The sequence below is a fragment of the Nyctereutes procyonoides genome, unplaced genomic scaffold (assembly GCF_905146905.1).
Source record: "Nyctereutes procyonoides isolate TBG_1078 unplaced genomic scaffold, NYPRO_anot_genome, whole genome shotgun sequence".
NCBI classification, from domain to species: domain Eukaryota; kingdom Metazoa; phylum Chordata; class Mammalia; order Carnivora; family Canidae; genus Nyctereutes; species Nyctereutes procyonoides.
The window spans coordinates 14,572,058-14,594,535 of NW_026575128.1; the positions used below are offsets into that span (position 1 = coordinate 14,572,058).

General features: G+C 37.8%; 2 protein-coding genes across 5 annotated transcripts in view; one reads left to right on the forward strand and one right to left on the reverse strand.

Moving 5' to 3' along the window:
* MAST2 (microtubule associated serine/threonine kinase 2) overlaps window positions 1-22,478 on the reverse strand; it is a 221,383-nt gene that overhangs the window by 145,251 nt on the left and 53,654 nt on the right. The gene's annotated exons all lie outside the window — the stretch shown is intronic.
* Window positions 20,610-21,010, forward strand: LOC129520717 (U6 snRNA-associated Sm-like protein LSm3). The gene has a single exon (XM_055341909.1). It carries the CDS (start codon window positions 20,624-20,626, stop codon window positions 20,930-20,932), a length of 309 nt encoding a protein of 102 aa, XP_055197884.1. The 5' UTR covers window positions 20,610-20,623; the 3' UTR covers window positions 20,933-21,010.

Here is a 22,478-nt window from a genome sequence, read left to right on the forward strand (position 1 = left end):
CTCCTGATCTCAGCTCAGGCCTTGATTTCAAGCTCAGCAGGGAGTCTGCTTGAGGTTCTTTCCCTCTCCCTCTATCCCTTCCCCAACTCGTGCACTGGAACGTGTACAAATAAATAAATCTTAAAAAAAAAAAAAAAAAAGAAAAGAAAAGAAAAGAAAAGAAAAGAAAAACACCAAGAGGGACATAAGAACAGATTCAACAGATGTTTTTTAAAAGAGTAAATATTATCATTTTTAACCTCAATAAACAGCAGACAAAATGGGCAAACTCCTATAAATATATCCTATAAACCTCACCAAAACTACCTCAAGATGATATAGGAAGTTTAAATTAAATCCATTCCATTTAAAAAGCTGAATCATACATCATGTCTGAGTTAGGTTTATCCTCAAAATTCAAGAGGTTATGCAATAGAAAATGTATAAATCTTCTACACTTCAAAATAAATTAATGGAGAAAAAAAACACCATATTCTCAAATGATACAGAAAGGACACATCAAATGGATACCAACTTACTAAAAGAAAAGGAAAGAATCAAGGGAAGAGAGATGTTCAAGACATTAGAAAAAGGAATAGAAGAGAGCTGGGGAAAAAAGGCAGAAGTCTTTAGATATATATAAATGTTGCAAATTCAAATACTTCCTTCCATAGGCCAGTAACATATTTTATAGAATCTGAAAAACTATTACTTCAAGAGATGACATTATTTTAGGTATCAGTTAAAAAAAAAAAGTGTTTAGAGGTGCTGGGTGGCTCAGTGGGTTAAGTGCCTTCGGCTCAGGTCATGATCTTAGGGTCCTGGGATTGAGCATTGTGTCAGGCTCCTTGCTCAGCAAGGAATCTGCTTCTGCTTCTCCCTCTCCCTCTCCCTCTCCCTCTATGCTCTCTCTCAAATAAATAAATAGTCTTTAAAAATATTTTCTTAAAGCAAAACAAAAATAACTGCCAATTAAGGTGTAACACCATTAAAACACACCACAATGTCAGAGCTGTTAAGTAAATAGATGAGAACCTTAGAAATCATGAAACATAGGGACGCCTGGGTAGCTCAGTCAGTTCAGCATCAAACTCTTGATTTTGGCTCAGGTCATGACCTCAGGGTTGTGAGTTCCAGCACCACATTGGGCTCCATGCTGAGCATGGAATCTACCTAAAATTCTTTCTGCCCCTCCCCACACCCTTTCCCCATTTCTGAACTTAAAAAAAAAAAAAAAAGGATGAAACACAATAAATGCATGAAGTAGCAAAATACAAAATAAAAAAAAGAATCCGTAGGGATTATATTCATCAATTTTTCTTTAAATCTCTAAAGGTTGGGGGTCCCTGGGTGGCTCAGCGGTTTGGTGCCTGCCTTCAGCCCAGGGCATGATCCTTGATCCCGGAATCAAGTCCCACATCGGGCTCCCGGGATCAAGTCCCACATCATGCCTGCTTCTCCCTCTGCCTGTGTCTCTGCCTCTCTCTCTCTCTCTCTCTCTCTTTCTCATGAATAAATAAAATCTTAAAAAAAAAAATCTCTAAAGGTGGACCCAAAAAATCACTTCTACAAGTATTGGTTCACAGACCTTCAATCTGTGATCCTGATTTGCAGAGGAGAATGCAGGAATTTATTTTTTAAGAGATTTTATTTATTTATTCATGAAAGACACAGTGGGAGGCAGACATAGGCAAAGAGAGAAGCAGGTTCCCCATGGGGAACCCAATGAAGGACTCAATCCCAGGACCCCAGTATCACAATCTGAGCCAAAGGCAGACACTCAATCACTGAGCCACCCAGGTACCCCGAGAATGCAGGAATTCAATTCAGAAATGATAAGGGGATGTAATTTTTTTTAAGATTTTATTCATTTGGGCAGCCCTGGTGGCTCAGCGGTTTAGCGCCACCTTCGGCCCAGGGAGTGATCCTGGAGTCACGGGATCGAGTCCCACGTCGGGCTCCCTGCATGGGGCCTGCCTCTCCCTCTGCCTGTGTCTCTGCCTCTCCCTCTCTCTGTGTCTGTCATGAATAAATAAATAAAATCTAAAAAAAAAAAAGATTTTATTCATTTATTCATGAGAGACACAGAGAGAGGCAGAGACACAGGCAGAGGAAGAAGCAGACTCCATGCAGGTAGCCCGATGTGGGACTCAATCCCAGGACTCCAGGATCACGCCCTGGGCCAAAGGCAGATACTCAAACCACTGAGCCACCCAGGTGTCTCAGGGGATGTAATTTTAGATTACTATTAAATTCCTAAGTGAAAATACATCTTGCTTACGGAAAATGTGCTGTTAAACTCCAGGAAGAAGAGAAACTCTAAAGATCTGAGGCTGGCCTGATTATCCATCTCTGCGAAGATCTTGAAGATAATCATGATGACAGTAAGAACTGAAAATTAGGTGCTACATAGGGAAGATGACCAGGAGGTTGATAGGTAGAGGAGGAGGATAACAACCCTCAGGAATGAAAACTATCAGAGAAGATGAATAAATATGTTAAATACAAATCCCTCCCAATAAAAGGCAGAAGTCTGGTGTGATTACAACATAAACAGAAATACATACAGCAGAGAAAAAGAGAAGGTACAAATAAGATAAACCATTTAATTTTCAAAGCCATTTAGTTTACTGACATGACAAAAATATTTCATAGTACTAAGGACAGATGAGTACAAATTACAATTTCTTCTATTCAACTTCCCACAAAAGGATATTTAAAAATATCAGAAGGAAATCATTACATTACACTTTTGTCCATATATCATCTTTGAAATAACTTTCAAGAGGAAAGGAAGTGTCTGAAATCTAGCTGGTTCTTGAAGATTTTGCTTTTAAGGAGTACAATCTAAACTGAATTACATCTTGTATGAGGATCATTTATTTGAATGTCATAACTTTCAAAATCAAAAAAAAAATCCCAAGAAAGCTTTGTCAACAATGCTTCCCAGTATACATTATGCTGTCATATGCTATCCAAAATAATTAAATGCCCCTGAACAAGGGCACTTTAAAGCACTCTCACTTTTGAACATCAAAAGCAGAAAAGGGGTAGAATAAACATTATATGTTTTTCACCTGAGGGCAATAACTTTATCAGTACAACAAATAATCTCAACTCAGAATCTGGAAAACTGGGCTCTCACTATATATACAATGAAACCAAATTACTGTGTCTGCCTTCTAGGCAAAAAATGTAGAAATCATGGCAGTAAAAGAGTTGATAATAAAAATATATTTATGTTAGCTAATCTGCTGACCTTTCAAAGTTAAATAAAATCATCTCCCATAAAGATGATTGGGAAATAAAGCAAATATAAAAGCATCTTCTTTCATTCACAAGGAACTTCAACCTCAAAAGTAGCAATAGGATGAAAGCTGACCCAAAGACCCAACCTGAACCGCTCTTCAAATAAAACAGTATCAATTGCTACACAGGACAGAGGCTCCTCTAAAGGAAAGATGCAGCCACATAATCTCCCAGATGTCTAAAAGGACCTACAGAGGCAATTACTGTATGAATGTGCAGGCTGAAACCATTACAGCCTTTTCTCTAGTAAGTAGGAAGCCAGCTTGAGAATTAGGCCAATATACAGAGCAGAGAAGCTGAACAAGACACTAGATCACTAGATTACCCAACTTTGAAACCATCCAACCTCTGGACATCTGTGTTTGAATCAATACCTTTTTTTTTAAATATTTAAATCAGAATCAAGTTTTCTGTTACTTTCAGGTCAGAGTATCCTGACCTAAATACCTAGCCTGTCCACAAACACGCTGTTTGTCCTTGAGGAAGCTACTAACAAGCTTCACATAGCGAAAAAGTGGCCAATCAGAAACCTCCCACTGCCTCCACTGCTATCACCCCTAACAAATCATTCTATGTCTTGCCTCCACAGGTTACTGTCAAATGATGGTAGAACACTAGAAAGGGAGGCATTAGGAGTTTTTCAAAATATGACTGTGGTTAATATGGCTAGAATGTGGCAGAACTATAATTTAAGCCATTCTTCTGTTCCTACTTTAAAATTATCTGGGAACAAAAAAAAAAAAAAATTATCTGGGAACGCCTGGGTGGCTCAGCGGTTGAGTATCAGCCTTTGGCTCAGGGCATGATCCCAGGATCTGGGATGGAGTCCCGCGTCGGGCTCCCCGCAGGGAACCTGCTTCTCCCTCTGCCTGTGTCTCTGCCTCTCTCTCTCTCTCTGTCTCTCATGAATAAATGAATAAAATCGAAAGAGAAGAGAAGAGAGAGAAGAGAAAGAAGAGAAGAGAAGAGAAGAGAAGAGAAGAGAAGAGAAGAGAAGAGAAGAGAAGAGAAGAGAAAAAGGAAAGAAGGAAGGAAGGAAGGAAGGAAGGAAGGAAGGAAGGAAGGAAGGAAGGAAGGAAGGAAGCTGGAAGGATCAAAGCAGGGTTGTATCTTAGCTGGTTTTCTGGAAAACTTTAAGGAAATCTAAAAAATTCATCAAAATGCAGTTAGTACATTCATCTGGATTTTTATCTTCTAATCTGAGGTTATCCAGTAGATTACCTATACCACTGAATAGACTTTAGCTTTTGTGTGTTTATACACACAAATCTAAAACTAACTTTTGAAGTTTTACATTATAACTTACCTATTTAAAACAAATAATCTAAACTGCTGTTTTTCAAATATTACTTCTATTTTAGAATGTTCCAATGTAGTCTTTTGGAGATTGAACTGTAAAGTAATAAAAAATATTTGGGGGAAAAAAGGAGACTGTAAGAAAACATCCTCCAGTGTATGTAGTCTGGCAATTTGGAATACCCACAAGATAGAAACAAAGACTCAAGAGAAAGGGTTAGCAGATACTGGAGACTGACCTAGTCACTAGGGAGAAAATGACTTATTCAACACAGAACAGGCATAAAATTGAAAATATTCCCCACTCAATAAATAGGATTCCTTTTCTGAATCTGGGCAACTAAAAAAGTTAAATAAAGATAATAAATAAGCAATGCAATTAAGTGTGCTTATAAAGCCAGCCATTTTATGGGGCACCTGGGTAGCTCAGATGGTTAAGCATCTGCCTTCAGGTTGGATTCTGAGGGACCTGGGATCAAAACCCTATATCAGTCTCCCTTGCTCCGTGGGGAGTCTGCTTCTCCCTCTCCCTCTGCCTCTCCTCTCAGATCATGCTTTCTCTTTCTCTGTCTCTCTCTCTCTCTCTCTCAAATGAATAAATAATTTTTAAAAAATTAAAATAAAGCTAGCCATTTTTATTAACAGTTAATTGACCATAATACATCACTATTTATGAAAAGTCTTCTGAGTACTTTAAAAATACTTCCTAAAATATCCCCAAGAAATCAAATGACAGATCTCATCAAAGTGACTGCACTAACAAGACAAATTAAAATAAGGTATTGACTTTTAAAGGTCAGTCATACTGGAAAAGTGCTGAAGATTCAGTGAGTGCTCTCAAGAGGCTCTGAATGTTCACAATACCATTAATAAGAAAGATAAATAATAAGAACTACAAATATCATAATCTGCCTAATCTTACCAATCCTGTATATTTTCTTTTCGAGTGCTTTAAAAATACCAAAATAATGTTAATTTATGATAACTCCAAAGATCCAAGGTGCTTTGTCTCAAAAAAAAAAAAAGTGCTTTACAAATGTCAAACAAAATAAAAACAAGAGAAAGAGCTACATTTCATGAAAAGACCTTCACAGGTTGATTGATTAGTTCGGTGTTTTATACTGAAATCTTCACTATGTCAATACTTAAAACACATTGAATGTTGGAATAAAGGAAACTGGCTTGTTCTTTATTAATAAGACCAAGACAGGATGATCTACTTTACAAACATGAAAAAATTAATCATAAAATTTAAAACAAATGTAGTGTCTTCTTTTAGTGCTAAGGACATTCAGTGAAACTCTGCTGAATGCTATCTACCAATCTCTCCATTTTCCCCTCATTATTAGACCTTACTTACCTCTTCATGTGCCAAATTACCAAAGACTTAAAGAGGAGAAGGCTTCTAAAACAGGTGTCAGATATATTGCTATCATATATGGCTATGTTGTACGAGTATATATATGCCTGCAAAGTGGTAATTTTAAAAAGTTCCTAAAACTATGTGTAGAGTCACATATATATTATACATAAGACTTAACTAAGGAGGGGTGGTGGGGAAGAAGACGCAGTGATCAGGAGCAGAATATGTTTACTGCAAACAATCTGTCAGCAATAATGTCTAATATCAAAAATTAGGCTTGCATCCTACAAAGGTCTGATTTAATTGCACCACTCATTTAATATAATGTAAGTAAGCACAAGCAGCATTTTTTCTATCAAAGTAGAAGGGTCTCAGACAATTTCCCTAATTGTAACTATACAGGATGGAAAAAAGAGGAACTTAGTGGCATTCTACCTTGCTTCAAATGAATTAAATAAAATTGAAGCAATCCATTCAGACATTTTCAAAAGACAGTAAGAGGAAGGAGAGCAGTAAAAAGGCTGTTACTCACCTGTAACCCTCTCCTTCGCAGAATACTGGAATCATCCATAATAGGTAACAAACAAAAAAAGCCACTCCCCAGACAGTCAAATACTAGTGCCTACTTGCTTACTGCTGGGTAAAGAGGCAAACAATCAATCCCTTTCTCCATGCTATGCCCACTAACCACCACTCCACTAAATCAGTTCTCAGTCCAGTGTAAGTAGACAATCTCTGCCTCGCATGACAGCCACGTCTTTCTTCACAGCAGTACAGACAGATCTCATCTGAATCATCACCAAAATAGAGGAAAATATTTCGTATTTTTCTTTTCCAGGCATACCCCTTTGGTTAAAATATTTGAAATACCAAGAAAAGGAAAAAGGTCCCAGGAAAAAAAATCCAATCTTTCATATCCTTACTTCACTGCTTATTATCAAGGTTTGGCAAGCAAAACAAGAGAGTCTCCACCTGCAGCTACTGAGCTTTTAAAATCCATGTCACGTTTTCCTTTCCCAAAACAAAACCACTTCACATACGTTTCTAAAAAGATAACAATTCTTCAGAAATACAAAGAAAAACATATTATTCTGACGCCTGTATTTTAGGCTGATATAAAACCAGTTATTGTTCTGACTAAGTCGGCAAAATTCCTTTCATCCTTTGTACAGACAAAGCAAATGTCAGATTCTTTCGATACTGTCACAGGCTCTTTTGTTTCTTTATCTCTAGATACGCTAGTCTTCACTTCTTGGGCAGTACCAAAGCCTCTTTCTTCAAGAGCTTAGATCACTACTAAGGTCGGTTTCCCTGCTCTTTTATGTCCTGGAAGGGGCTAGTACACGTGTGGTGAGTTCTGAGCATGGATGAATTCATTCATCTATTCACTGCTGATAGTACTGTCAGCGGAAAAGCTCCCCATTCCATCAGACTTCTCAAAGAGCACAGCATGAAAAAGTCTAGTTTTACTTAGGCTTTAATAATCTCAGAATCATTTCTTTGGTCATTGGCTGCCATTTTCAAGACTTTAATCAAGTTTAAAGATGTTTCTAGTGTCTTAATTTATAGCTTAAAGTATATATATATTTAAGTTTATATATAAGTATATATATATATATACATGCTTTATATATATATTTAAGTTCTATAGTAAAAGATTAGCTCACATGATAGGATTTTGTTAAACACCCCATAAGCAATGTTTTAAACTTTCCAATTTTATAGTAACTTCCAGAATCCTATTAAACACAGAAGAAATGTGAGGCAAGTTGGTGGTGTTTCAATAAGTCACAAAAAAATTGTTAGCAAAGGCAGCACTGTATTTTTAAGAAGGTTAAAACATTATTTACCAATTCACAATCATTCGTTCTTCAAACTGTAGGACATACTGTAAAAAGTATTCACTTTCCAAAAGATTGCAGAAGATATTGATCCAAATTTCCTAATTTGACAAATAAAGGTATATATAAGGCATTGTTATATTCTCTATAGTACAGAGAGTATATACATAAAAATATACATAAAGGTATATATAGGTATACACAAAGCAGGCTGTATAGTTTCCTTAGAGACTATATATATTTTACTCCTTAGAGTAAATTCAGCAATAACTGTAAGACTGATTCAGTCTGCACTCAACAAGAAGAAAAGAAAAGCTGCTGCTCACATAATTGTCGTAGCTACACCAACAGTCTGGGGCTTAAAGGAAGGTTTATTTACAAAATTTTTTTCTGGTGTTCTTAAAACTGACTCTAAGAACAAGAACTAGCCATACTGCTGAAACAGCACAGAAAGCAGGATCCATCTCCCTTTCATTCATCAACAAATTTCTAATCCTTAGACAACCAGTATGGTCTTCCGTTGTGAGAGCTAATAAATCCACATCTCCATGGACTCTTTCCATCTGCTGCTTTAAACAACTAACGGCTGGATTATGTCTATGGGGAAAACAAACACAAGACCTGAACAGACAGCTGATTTGCATAGGGTATACTATCCACTAAATGAGTGTCTGCAAAGTCACCGGCTTTTAAAGCCATAGAACTTCCAATCAAAATAGATTTTATTAACTAAATAAAATATATATCAGCAGAGTACAAGGTAGGAATCAGTCTCTAATCCATCGGTCCTGAGAAATATAAATGGTGCAGTCTGATAAACTGTTCAGACCAGAAATTCAAAATTCGAACTCTTTATTCATTTACTAATTCAGGAAACATTTATTATACTAAGCACTGAGATGGGCATAGGGAAAGATTACCAAGATTAACACTACTCATAAACTAATAATGCTGTTCTAGAAGATCTCAGATCCAATGGCAAAGTCAAATACAAGCAAGTAATTATGATACAATGTGAGAAATTCTATCAGAGGTAAGACAAAGTGCTAAAAAGGGAATGTCAAAGAGGGCTCAATTCATTACATCAGGAAATCTTTCAAAAAAGCTTCCAGTAGAAGTGCCAATCTGGTAAGTGAAACTAATATTACACATTATCAGCCCTTGGCCATGATAGTCTCCCTTTCCTAAAATGTACACAGCTTAAAAATCCTCAACCAGTGCTATCTAAAAAATTAAGTTAAGGGATCCCTGGGTGACTCAGCGGTTTACCGCCTGCCTTCAGCCCAGGGCGTGATCCTGGAGTCCCAGGATCGAGTCCCACATCGGGCTCCTTGCATGGAGCCTGCTTTTCCCTCTCCCTGTGTCTCTGCCTCTCTCTCTCTGTCTATGAATAAATAAATAAAATCTTTAAAAATAAATAAATAAATAAATAAATAAACAAATCTTTTAAAAAGTGTCATGTTTTATTCTTAAAATTCATACAAATTTTGCAGTCTTCTAAGAAACCCTTACTTTTTTTTTTAAGATTTTATTTATTTATTCGTGAGAGACACAGAGAGAGAGAGGCAGACACAGGCAGAGAGAGAAGCAGGCTCCATGCAGGGAGCCCGATGTGGGACTCGATCCAGGGTCTCCAGGATCATGCCCTGAACCGAAGGCAGGCGCCAAACCTCTGAGCCACCCAGGGATCCCGAAACCCTTACTTTTTAATTTAATATTGATAAATACTGATTAAATTGCAAGAGATTGAAGAATAACCAGAGAAATGGGAGAAAATAAAATGCTATTAGGGAAGCCAAGAAAAAAGTGTTCAAAGAGGGCTGAACAGTAACAATTGCTTCCAGAAGGCCCAAGAATACCCTTGAATTTACTGACATGAAAGTCAGTGATGCCCTTTGCAAGAACAGTTTCGGCGTAGATGTGTGATGGGAGCAGAAGCCCAACTGCAGTGGGTTGGTTACAGAATAAAAGAGATGAGGAAATAAAGAGAGAATCTAGACATTTCCAGCTTCCATTTAATTATTTTCTATCCTTCGCAGCCAAATTTCTTAAAAAAAAATGATTCTTAAAAAGTAATAGATGATATTCAAGCATAAACAGAGATAGGAAAAAGGATACTTCTACTCTAACATTAAAAAAGGAGGTTGAGGCAACAAAATACCTGCAATCTTAGTAGTAAAGAAGCTAAAGAAGTTTCCAAATGATAGCTATTCTCTCTGCAAAATAAAGAAGGAAATCAGGGAGCAAAGATATTGGAGATTTCAGAAGAGCAAGGGAATCTGAAAGAGATAATGTAGAGAACAAGATGATGTGTTAATTAAAGAAAAAAGTGAACAATGCTGAGGACTGATGTTTCCATTATAAATTTATGGGCCACCAATCTGTTCCATGTGTGGTTTTCTTCAGTAGACTACAGTAACACAAAGGTAAAAGTCTTACCAGACTGATTAACCAGACAGACTGACAAAAGATAGATTTATAACATTGACTAAAGAGTTAAATAGTTAATGAACCATGGAATAAAAGCTAAAAAGGGGGATCCCTGGGTGGCGCAGCGGTTTGGCGCCTGCCTTTGGCCCAAGGCGCGATCCTGGAGACCCGGGATCGAATCCCACATCGGGCTCCCGGTGCATGGAGCCTGCTTCTCCCTCTGCCTGTGTCTCTGCCTCTCTCTCTCTCTCTCTGTGACTATCATAAATAAATAAAAATTGAAAAAAAAAAGCTAAAAAGGGAGGAAAGTAAAGAAGAAATAAGAAGGATCTAACAGAGATACAAATAAGCCTAAAAATAAGTAAATGAAGGAGCTGAAATCCATCAAGCTGTAGTGAGGAGGTTATCCAGCATTATGATTTTAGAAGGAGAGCATTTCAGTGGTATGATAATGCACAAACCACAGTTCTGAAGAGGGTACAAAGGTAGACTAGAAATGATGATGATAAGGTCTAGCAACTATGGTGCTGGAATATTGACAGGGTTTACATGGTTGCTGAAGATAAAGATAATAAAGATAGCAGGAGTTGGGAGACTTATGCCTCATGACAATATCTAACATGAAGGAAGGGATAATTAGGAGATTAGTAAATACAGCAGCCAGGAAGAAAAGGATTCAGACATAGGACTGCTAAGAAAAATTACCCTAAGAATTCACATTGAATTCTGCTTCAAATAAATTTGATTTATAAATGGATGTACTAATTTAACTGAAATCTTTTATTTTATAATTAAATAAATGTAGGACCGAAGAAAGGGATATAACATGCTTCAAAATTGTATGGTAAGAACTTGAACCCATGTTTCTGCTAAAACATGCATGTTTAACTAAACAGAACAGATGGAGGAGGGTTGCTTATCCTATAAAAGACGTGCAGAACATCTTCATCAATTACTCTACATTAATATGGTGTTAATAAGACAGAGGGGCACTTGTGTGGCTCAGTCAGTTAAGCATCCAACTCTTGGTTTCAGCTCAGGTAATGATCTCATGGTTGGAAGATTGAGCCCTGTGTCAGGCTCTGTTTTCAGTGGTAAATCTACTTCAGATTCTCTCCCTCTCCTTCTGCCCTTCCTCTCACTTGTCCTTTCTCGGACAAATAAATAAATCTTAAAAAGCAGGGGGGGTCTACCTGGGGGGCACGTGGCTGGAAAAGGATGTGACTCTTCATCTCAGGATTGTAAGTTTGAGCCCCATATTGGGTGTAGAGTTTACTTAAAAACAAAATCTTAAAAAAAAAAAAAAAAAAAAACAAGACTATTCAGCAATAACTAGGTTAAAACTAAACATCTGCATAAATAAAATTGAATACATAAATTCTCAGAATAGGTTGCATCTATGTATGTTCTCAACATAAATTATCTTCCTTTCACTTATCAGAAAAGAAGTAAGATTATCTTATAACTAACTCTATATGGAAAACCATCATGGTAAACATGCCAAAGTAAGCACAATGAGAGAAGTTTGTTACAAAACCTGAGCCCTAAAGGCACTCTCAGAGATTTTCTCACTAGACCTACCACAGCCTCTGTATGTGATAATGCACACAGCACAAAGCACAGAACCTGGAACCTCTATGGTTCATGATACGTTCAACAATGGATTCTTCTCTATTTGTTGCTTGAATGGAAAGTCAGTCAGTCAATTAAAATTTGTTCAAAGTAGGTAGGCTTTTTATAGAGGAAAAAAAAATGCTCCTCAGGTTAAAAAGACAAGTTATTTTCTGATAACCCCTACTTTAGAATTTGCATAGGTTTATAGTTAAGATTCCTCATTCAAACCTCATAGGAAATCATTCTATTTTGAAAGTAATCCTCCTTTCACTCATTTATTCTAAAAATTAAGTATCTACTATGTACCAGGTATTATTCTACATTCTAGAAATGCAATTGTTAATTTAAAAAGGTAAGGAGTACCTAAGTGGGTCATTCAGTTGAGTGTCTAATTCTTGATTTCAACTCGGGGGCCATGGGATTGAGCCCCATGGGACTGATCTCGAGGGTCATGGGATTGAGCCCTGTGTGCAGCCTGCTTGGGATTTACTCTCTCCCTCTCCTTCTGCCAGCCCCCTTGCTTGCTTGCTTGCTCTCTCAATCTATCTCTCTCTCTCTCTCAAAAAAAAAAAAAAAAAGGATAAAAATTTCTGAATTCTTAGAGCTTGCATTTAAGTGGGCATAGACAGACATTAAACAAGACAATGAATATATCAAATATACAGAATGTTAGAACATGATAAATGCAATCAAGAAAAATAAACAAGGGGACAGAAATGTAAGATTTTTTTTTGAAAGATTTTATTCATTTATTCATGAGAGACACAGAGAGAGAGAGAGAGAGAGGGAGAGACACAGGCAGAGGGAGAAGCAGGCTCCATGCAGGGAGCCTGACATGGGACTCGATCTCAGGTCTCCAGGATCACACCCTGGGCCGAAGGCAGTGCTAAACCACTGAGCCACCCGGCTAACCGAAATGTGAGATTTTTTTTTTTTAATTTTTTTATTTATTTATGATAGTCACACACAGAGAGAGAGAGGCAGAGACACAGGCAGAGGGAGAAGCAGGCTCCATGCACCGGGAGCCCGACGTGGGATTCGATCCCGGGTCCCCAGGATCGCGCCCTGGGCCAAAGGCAGGCGCCAAACCGCTGCGCCACCCAGGGATCCCGAAATGTGAGATTTTTAATGTACATTTGATGTTAAGACATTGAACATACTGATGAAAAAACTATTCTAATATATTGAAACAAATATGTTTAATCCAACTCCTATCAAAATCCCAACAAGACTTCTTGTAGGTAGAAACAAACAGCCTAAATTTTATATAAAAAAGAATTAGATAGCTAAAACAATTTTGAAATAGAAGAATAAAGTGTAAGGAATCACTCTAACCAATGCTAAGACTTCAGGATAGTCTCAAAGGCCAATAGAACAGACGAGAGAACCCAGAAATAGACCCACACAAATATGCCCAATTTATTTTTGACATATAAGTATAAAACCAATTGAATGAAGAAAGCATAGACCTTTCAATTAACTGTACTGGAGCAACGAACATCCACAGGCAAGACAAGACACAATTAGACGAATCTAGACCTACACCTTACACCATATGCAAAAATTAATTCAAAGGCATCAAGGTGGCACCTGGGTGGCTCACTGGTTGAGCATTTGCCTTTGCTCAGGGCATGATCCCGGAGTCCTGGGATCAAGTCCCACATCGGGCTCCCTACATGGAGCCTGCTTCTCCCTCTGCTTATTTACGTCTCTATGTCTCTGCCTCTCTCTGTGTCTCTCATGAATAAATAAATAAATATTTTTTTTAAAAAAAAAAGGCATCATGGATTTACATATAAAATTAAAAACTGGGGGATCCCTGGGTGGCTCGGCGGTTTAGCGCCTGCCTTTGGCCCAGGGTGCGATCCTGGAGTCCCAGGATCGAGTCCCGCGTCGGGCTCCCGGCATGGAGCCTGCTTGTCCCTCCTCTGTTTCTGACCCTCTCTCTATATATATGTCTATCATAAATAAATAAATCTTTAAAAAAATTAAAATTAAAATTAAATTAAATTAAAAACTACAAAACTCTGAAAGATGGTGCAGGAAGATCTCAGGCTCACCTCATCACATGGATACAACTAGATAACACCTACATCAGTATTTAAACACACACACACACACACATACACACACGCAGGAAATGACCCGAACCCTGGCAGAACAGATTCTCCACAACTAAATGTAGAAAAGAGTCACATGAAAGAGGGCAGAAAGGGAAGAGACACAGAGAGCTGGCTGGTCTTACTGCAGGCCCCATCTACCAACAAAAGCTTTTTAGGGGACACCACAGGGAGATCATCCTGAAATTCAGTGGTACTGGATCTCTGATCTGAGTCAACTCAAGCCTAAGACAGCCCCAGAGTGGCCCACTGGCAACACAGGAACCAAACCAGGCTCACAACAGGAAAAGAGAGCCATTACAGACTACTAGACTAAAGGTAAATGTGGCTCAACCACAACAGGAGGGTGCAGACAACATACATAGGAGATACCCCTGAAGCACCAGGTTCTGGTAAACAGAGGATATTACACTGCAGGGCACTACAGGATCTCTTCTTTGTAGGCAACTACTTTCAAGAGCAAGAGATGTAGCTGACTTTCTTAACACACAGAAACAGACACAGAGGGTTAAACAAAATGAGGAGACAGAAGAATATGTCCCAAATGAAAGAACAGGACACAATCACAAAAGAGACCTAAGCAAAACAGAGCTAAATAATTTACCTGAAAGAAAATTTAAAGAATGGCCACAGGGGATCCCTGGGTGGCTCAGTGGTTTAGCGCCTGCCTTTGGCCCAGGGCGTGATCCTAGAGTCCCAGGATCAAGTCTCACTTCAGACTCCCTGCATGAAGTCTGCTTCTCCCTCTGCCTGTGTCTCTACCTGCCTCTGCCTCTCTCTCTCTCTCTCTCTCTCTCTCTCTCTCTCTCTCTCTCTCATGAATAAATAAATCTTCTAAAAAAATAAAATTAAATTAAAAATAAAATAATAAAGTAAAGGCCACAAAGATACTCACTGACCTCAGTGGGATCCAAAAATAAAGAGATATAAAACATAATAAAGAATCATTTAGAGGTGAAGAACTCCATTAACTGACATTAAAAATACACTAAAGTAAATAAATAGTAGATTATGGAAAGTGAAGAATCGATAAGTGACCTGGAGGACAGTAATAGAAAGCCATCAAACTGAACGAGAGAGAGAAAAAGGAATAATAAAAATTACAACAGATTAAGAGACTTCAGTAACACCATCAAGCATAATAACATTCACGTTGTAGGGATCCCAGAAGAGAGAGCAAAGGGGTCAGAAAATGTATCTGAAGAAATAATAGCTAAAAACTTCCTGAATCTGGGGAAGGAAACAGAAATCCAGATCCAGGAAGCCCAGAGAACCTCCAAAGAGGTCTCCACCAAGAGACATCATAATTAAAATGGCAAAAAGTACTGATAAAGAGAGAATTTTTATAGTAGCAAGAGAAAAGAAAACAGTCACATACAAGGGAAACCCACAAGGTTATCAGCTGATTTTTCCACAGGAATTTTGCAGGCCAGAAAGGACTGACATGATATAATGAAAGTACTGAAAGAAAAAAATCTGCAGCCAAGAATACACTATCCAGCATAGTTATCATTCAGAATAGGAGAGAGAAAGAGTTTCCCAGACAAACATAAGTTAAAGGAATACATCACAACTAAACCAGGCCTACAAGAAATATGTTAAAGGAACAAAAGATCATAAGCAGAAGAAAAGCAGGAAGCATAAAAGCAGTAAAATTAATTATATCTATAAAAATCAGTCAAGGGCAGCCCGGGTGGCTCAGTGGTTTAGCGCCACCAAGGTCCAGGGCCTGATCCTGGAGACCCAGGATCAAGTCCCATGTCAGGCTCCCTGCATGGAGCTTGCTTCTCCCTCTGCCTGTGTCTCTGCCTCTCTCTCTCTCTCTCTCTCTGTCTCTCTGTCTCTCATGAATACATAAAATCTTTAAAAAAAAATCAGTAGGGGGCTCAGAAAGTAAAAGAATGTAAAGTATGACACCATATATCTAAAATGGGAGGGGGGGTAAAAACATTGTGCTTTAAGAATGGGTTCAAACTTAAGTGATCATCAGCTTAATATAAAATGCTGTATGCATAAGATGTTATATATAAACCTAATGGTAATCACAAACCAAAAATGGGTAATAGATATGCAAAAAATAAAGAGAAATACATCAAGTACAACACCAAAGAAAGTCAACTAATTGTGAGAAGAGAGCAGGGGAAAAGAGGAACAGAGAAACTCTACAAAAAATAACCATAAACCAAATAACAAAATGCCAATAAATACATACCTCCCAACAATTACTTTGAATGTAAATGGACTAAACTCTCCAATCAAAAGACACAGGTGACAAAACTGATAAAAAAGCAAGACCCGTCTATATGCTGCTTATAAGAGACTCATTTCAGAGTAAAGACATATGCAGTTGAAAGTGAAGGGATGGAAAAGCATTTATCATGCAAATGGAAGTTGAAAGAAAAAGACAGGTAGCAATATTTATATTGGACAAAATAGACCTTAAAACAAGTACTGTAATAAAAGACAAAGAAGGACACTATATAATCATTTTAAAGGAAACTATCCAACAAGAAGATATAACAATTGTAAATATTTATGCACCAACATAGGAGCACCCAAATAAATAAAGCAGCTAATAACAAACATACAGGAAGTAATAGACAATAATACAATAATAGTAGAGGACTTTAACATTCCACTTAGATCAATGGATAGATCATCCAAACAGAAAATCAACAAGGAAACATTGGATTTGAAGACACACTGAACCAGATGAATCTAATATTTTCAGAACATTTCACCCCAAAAGAGCAGAATTCACATTGTTTTGAAGTTCACATAAAACATTCTCTAAAATACATCACATGTTAGGCCACAAAACAAGTCTCAACAGATTCAAAAAGATCGAAGTTATACCAGGCATCTTTTTCCAACCACAACACTATGAAACTAGAAATTAACCACAAGAAAAAATCTGGAAAGAACACAAATACATGCAGGTTAACATGCTGTTAAACAATGTGGTACACACACTCACAGACACACACACATGCACACACAGAGGAATATTATTCAGCCATTAAAAATGAAATCTTACAATCTGCATAACATGGATGGAGGTAGAGAGTATAATGCTAAATGAAAGGCAATCAGTCAGAGAAAGACAAATACCATATGATCTCACTCATATGTGTAATTTACAAAACAAAACAAAACAAAAAAAGGAAAAAAAGATACGAACAAAAAACACTCTTAACTATAGAGAACAAACTGATGGTTACCAGACAGGAGACGGGTTGGGGGAGGGGGTTGAAACAGGTGAAGGGGATTAAGAGCACACTTACCCTCGATGTGCACTGAGTAATATAAGTAATTATTGAACACTAGGTTGTATACCTTAAACTAACTTAACACTGCATGTTAATTATACTGGAATTAAATTTTTTTTAAATAGGTTTGTTTGTTTTTGTTTTTTTATAAAGAAGCTCTGGAAAGCTGTACAGCTTCTTTTTTTTTTTTAAGATTTTATTTATTGGGATCCCTGGGTGGCGCAGCGGTTTGGCGCCTGCCTTTGGCCCAGGGCGCGATCCTGGAGACCCGGGATCGAGTCCCACATCGGGCTCCCGGTGCATGGAGCCTGCTTCTCCCTCTGCCTGTGTCTCTGCCTCTCTCTCTCTCTCTCTCTCTCTGTGACTATCATAAATAAATAAAAAAAATTTTTTTAAAGATTTTATTTATTTATTCATAGAGATGCAGAGAGAGAGAGAGGCAGAGACAGAGGCAGAGACACAGGCAGAGGGAGAAGCAGGCTCCATGCAGAGAGCCTGACCTGGGACTCGATCCAGGGTCTCCAGATCACGCCCTGGGCTGCAGGCGGCGCTAAACCGCTGCACCACCGGGGCTGCCCTTAAATAGGTTTATTGGGAAAAAGAATTAGCAAGCTTTTAATAAAACTGCAATATAATTTAATATCAAGTAATTCATAGTCAAAACTGTATAATTAAGTTCAATATTCAAAACTTGCAATGTATAGAATATCATCCTTTGCTCCACTAGATCATCATCCTTTGTACCCCAAAATGCAGGGTTATTATGAACTGTATCAGGAGGTTCCCTTGCCCTTTTCGGTCCAGATAGATTCAGCCAATAGGCAGCACCAATAAATGGTCAGAGAAAGAAAAGAGGGTAACAGAGAGATTAGGGGGCAATTTATCTTCCTGAGTTGATTCCTACAGGGTCAAGTTAGACTGGCTGCATCCCACTACCACAAAGTCATGCTAATTATCAGGTCACCTTCTACATACACAGGCCCTCTAACTCCCAAGTTCCAAGGATCACTTCCTCCCCTCACCCTTTCATGGTTAGTAACAGTACCAACTTACTATTAACCAGAAGGTACTATATGTATGTTACCATTTCAATACACCCTGTCCATATTTCTTTATTATAATGTCATAATTTGTTCTGTTTGCTGCCAGGACCCTAGTATGTGGAATAAAATTAAGTGTATTTTCATCTTTATTTGCCTACTCTAAAGAATAGAAACTACTTTCTTTTTTTTTTATTTTTTTATTTTTTTTATTTTTTATGATAGTCACAGAGAGAGAGAGAGAGGCAGAGACACAGGCAGAGGGAGAAGCAGGCTCCATGCACCGGAAGCCCGACGTGGGACTCGATCCCGGGTCTCCAGGATCGCGCCCTGGGCCAAAGGCAGGCGCCAAACCGCTGCGCCACCCAGGGATCCCATAGAAATTACTTTCAATTCATAGAAAATTTTATGTAATCAAAATCAGGCAAAACTCTCCGTATGTAATCCTGATAAAAGTCTTCAATATCCAAACAGAAAATTGAGTATCAATAAATCCAGGGAAAAAATACATCAAATAATCCAACCTGCCAAAGACTTTCCTCTCCACTTATTTACAAGTCTTGAAATAGACTTCAGAGTCAGACCTCATTTTGAATTCCTGATCTAACATTCACTTACTGTCCTACAGCAAAGTATTTAACTGTTTTGTTCGGTGTTGTATTCCAGGCACCTAGTACAGTGTTGATATGTGGCAGGTATTTCATAAATATTTGTAGAATAAATGGACAAATGAACAAACCTCTGCATGCCTGAATTTCCTCACCTGTAAAGTATGATGATTGTATCTACCTCACAATGTTCCTAAGAAAATAAACGATAATACATGTAAAGGAACCTAGTGTAGGGTCTAGTAAATATTATCAGTTTTTTTTAAGATTTTATTTATTTATTCATGAGAGACAGAGAGAGGCAGAAACACGGGCAGAGGGAGAAGTAGGCTCCCCATGAGAAGCCTGATATGGGACTCAATCTCAGAGCTCCGGGATCAGGCCCTGAGCCAAAGGCAAATGCTCAACCGCTAAACCACACAAATATCCCAAAAGTTGAGAGATTTTCATGGGATTGAACAGGATATTAGCAGCTTGGTTACTTATTCTCATGAATATTCTTAAGAGATAAGCAAAAGAACAGGAGCACCTGGGTGGCTCAGCAGTTGAGCATCTGCCTTTGACTCAGGGCATGATCCCAAAGTCCCGGGATAGAGTCCCACATTAGGCTTCCTGCATGGAGCCTGCTTCTCCCTCTACCTCTGTCTCTGTCTCTGCCTCTGTCTCTCATGAATAAATAAATAAAATCTTTTTAAAAAGAAAAAAAAAAAAAAAGAACAGACCACTTGTTTTGTCCAAATTTAGAGCTGAATTTTAATTTGGATTTGTTAAACATTTTTATCATATCTTCCGTGAAAATTTGTAAATTTGCAAAGAATTTAAGGCATGAAATCTTAAAAGATAGTGGGTTTCATATTTTTTAATTATAAAAAAATTTTTAAAGATTTTATTTATTAGGGAGGGAGAGGGTGAGCATGAGTGGTGGGGGGAGGCAAGGAGAGGGAGAAGCTAACTACCCCCCTGAGCAGGGAGCCAGATGTGGCGGTCAATCCCAGGACCTTGAGGTCATGACCACAGTTGAAGGAAGCCACTTAACCAATTTAGCCACCCAGGTGCCCTGGGTTTCATATTTTTAAAAGACATTTTAAAAATTTTTTTTTACTTGAACTGGTTAATTTGGACTATTAGAAGACATTTTACTGAATTTGTTGAGGGTTAGAATACATGACAGAATGTTTTTGCAAATGTTTCATAACGTATCACATAAAAAAATGGTATTGTTAAACCACCAGTTAAAAGTTATAGCTATAGGTTTTGTTCGGTTTCTGTTTTAAATCTCGTACAGAGTCTTTTTTAAAATGTCTTTTTTTAATGTTTTAAAATTTCATTTAAATTCAATTTGCCGGGATCCCTGGGTGGCGCAGCGGTTTGGCGCCTGCCTTTGGCCCAGGGCGCGATCCTGGAGACCCGGGATCGAGTCCCACGTCGGGCTCCCGGTGCATGGAGCCTGCTTCTCCCTCTGCCTGTGTCTCTGCCTCTCTCTCTCTCTCATTCTATGTGACTATCATAAAAAAAAAAAAAAATTTAAATTCAATTTGCCAACATGCAGTATAACACCCAGTGCTCATGTCAGAAAGCCTTTTAATTGTACTATTAATGTCATGTACTGCTATCCATAGGTGAAGTTAAGAGTGCTAAGGAAAGACTGAGAAGTATGGATATGGTACATTCTTTCATGTAATCAGTAGAATTACTGGAGATATTTGAGTTGGGATAGAAAACTAATAATAGGGAAAGGGCGCAGGGTTTGAAAGATGGCGGACGACGTGGACCAGCAACAAACTACCAACACTGTAGAAGAGCCCCTGGATCTCATCAGGCTCAGCCTGGATGAGCGAATTTATGTGAAAATGAAAAATGACCGAGAGCTTCGAGGCAGATTACATGCATATGATCAGCATTTATATATGATATTGGGAGATGTGGAAGAAACTGTGACTACTATAGAAATTGATGAAGAAACAAATGAAGAGATATATAAATCAACAAAACGGAATATTCCGATGCTTTTTGTCCGGGGAGATGGTGTTGTACTAGTTGCTCCTCCATTAAGATTTGGCTGAAACAAAGAATTTATCGTGTATGGAATATAGGAGATTTTGTATGATTGCCTCTTTAAATGTAGAAGACATCCAAAAGAGAAACCTGTGTTCATTTTGATATTAAGAAATTGACCAAGGAAAAAAAATAAAATAAAATAATTAAAAATATTTTAAAATTTTTTTATTTTTTATTTTTTTATGTTTTGTGTTTTTTTTATAATTTTTTTAATTATTTATTTATGATAGTCATAGAGAGAGAGAGAGAGAGAGAGAGAGGCAGAGGCAGAGACATATGCAGAGGGAGAAGCAGGCTCCATGCACCGGGAGCCTGACGTGGGATTTGATCCTGGGTCTCCAGGATCGCACCCTGGGCCAAAGGCAGGCGCCAAACCTCTGCGCCACCCAGGGATCCCCTTAAAAATTTTTTTAAAAAATGACCAAGGATTCTTCCACTCCTGAAATGAGCTGATTTGCAGATAACTCAAAAAATTCTTAAGCTAAAGGGCATTTTAATTTTTTTTCCAACTCTTTCAATAAATGTGATCACCAGGATGCAGGAAAAAAAAAAGAAAACTAATAATATTGGACACCTGAGTGACTCAGTGGTTGAGCGTCTCTGTATCTCTTTCTCTGTGTCTCTCATGAATAAATAATATCTTTTAAAAAATCTCTCAACTTTTAATAGTAAATCTCTTATGAAACATTACCCTTGTACTTTGAAAAGACACTAGGTGGCATTAGAAACATGTTTCTCTTACAAAAAAGTAGAAACTAAGTGTTCAAAAGACCGCAATTCTCAAACTGACAGTGAATGATCTAAACTCCTATAAATCTTACAAAGTTGAATACTTCACTATCTTGCCCTTTCACATATAAATTTTTTTTTTTTTTTTAAATGTTTATTTATTTATGATAGTCACACAGAATGAGAGAGAGAGGCAGAGACACAGGCAGAGGGAGAAGCAGGCTCCATGCACAGGGAGCCCGACGTGGGATTCGATCCCGGGTCTCCAGGATCGCGCCCTGGGCCAAAGGCAGGCCCTAAACTGCTGCGCCACCCAGGGATCCCTCACATATAAATTTTTCATGCTCCCCTACATTCCTTTTCGTTCTCTGTACTCTTAGATGATGATTTAATCTACGACTTCCAAAACCCCTATCTATAGCTCTAAAACTGATCTCCTTTACTCTAGGTGTTCATTTCTAACTCTTAAAAGGATACCTAACAAGTGGATATAAACATTCAAAAGAATGAAATTGCAGCCCCCTACCTCACACCATATATAGAAATTAACTATAAAGCTAAAACCATAAAACTCTTAGGAGAAAGCAAGTGGTAAATTTTCATGACCTAGGACCTGGCAATGTATTCCTAAGACAGGAGACCAAAAGCACAAGCAAAAAAAGAAATAAATTAGACTTCATCAAAATTTTTAAATTTTATACATCAAAAGGCACTACTATTAAGAAAAGGAAAAGAAAAATACAGAATGGGAGAAAATATCTGCCAATCATACATTTTATAAGGATCTAGTATACAGAATATATAAAGAACTCTTACAATTCA

Coding starts and splice junctions, on each gene's coding strand:
- LOC129520717 (XM_055341909.1), top strand. CDS start 20,624: ATGGCGGACGACGTGGACCAGCAACAAACTACCAACACTGTAGAAGAG.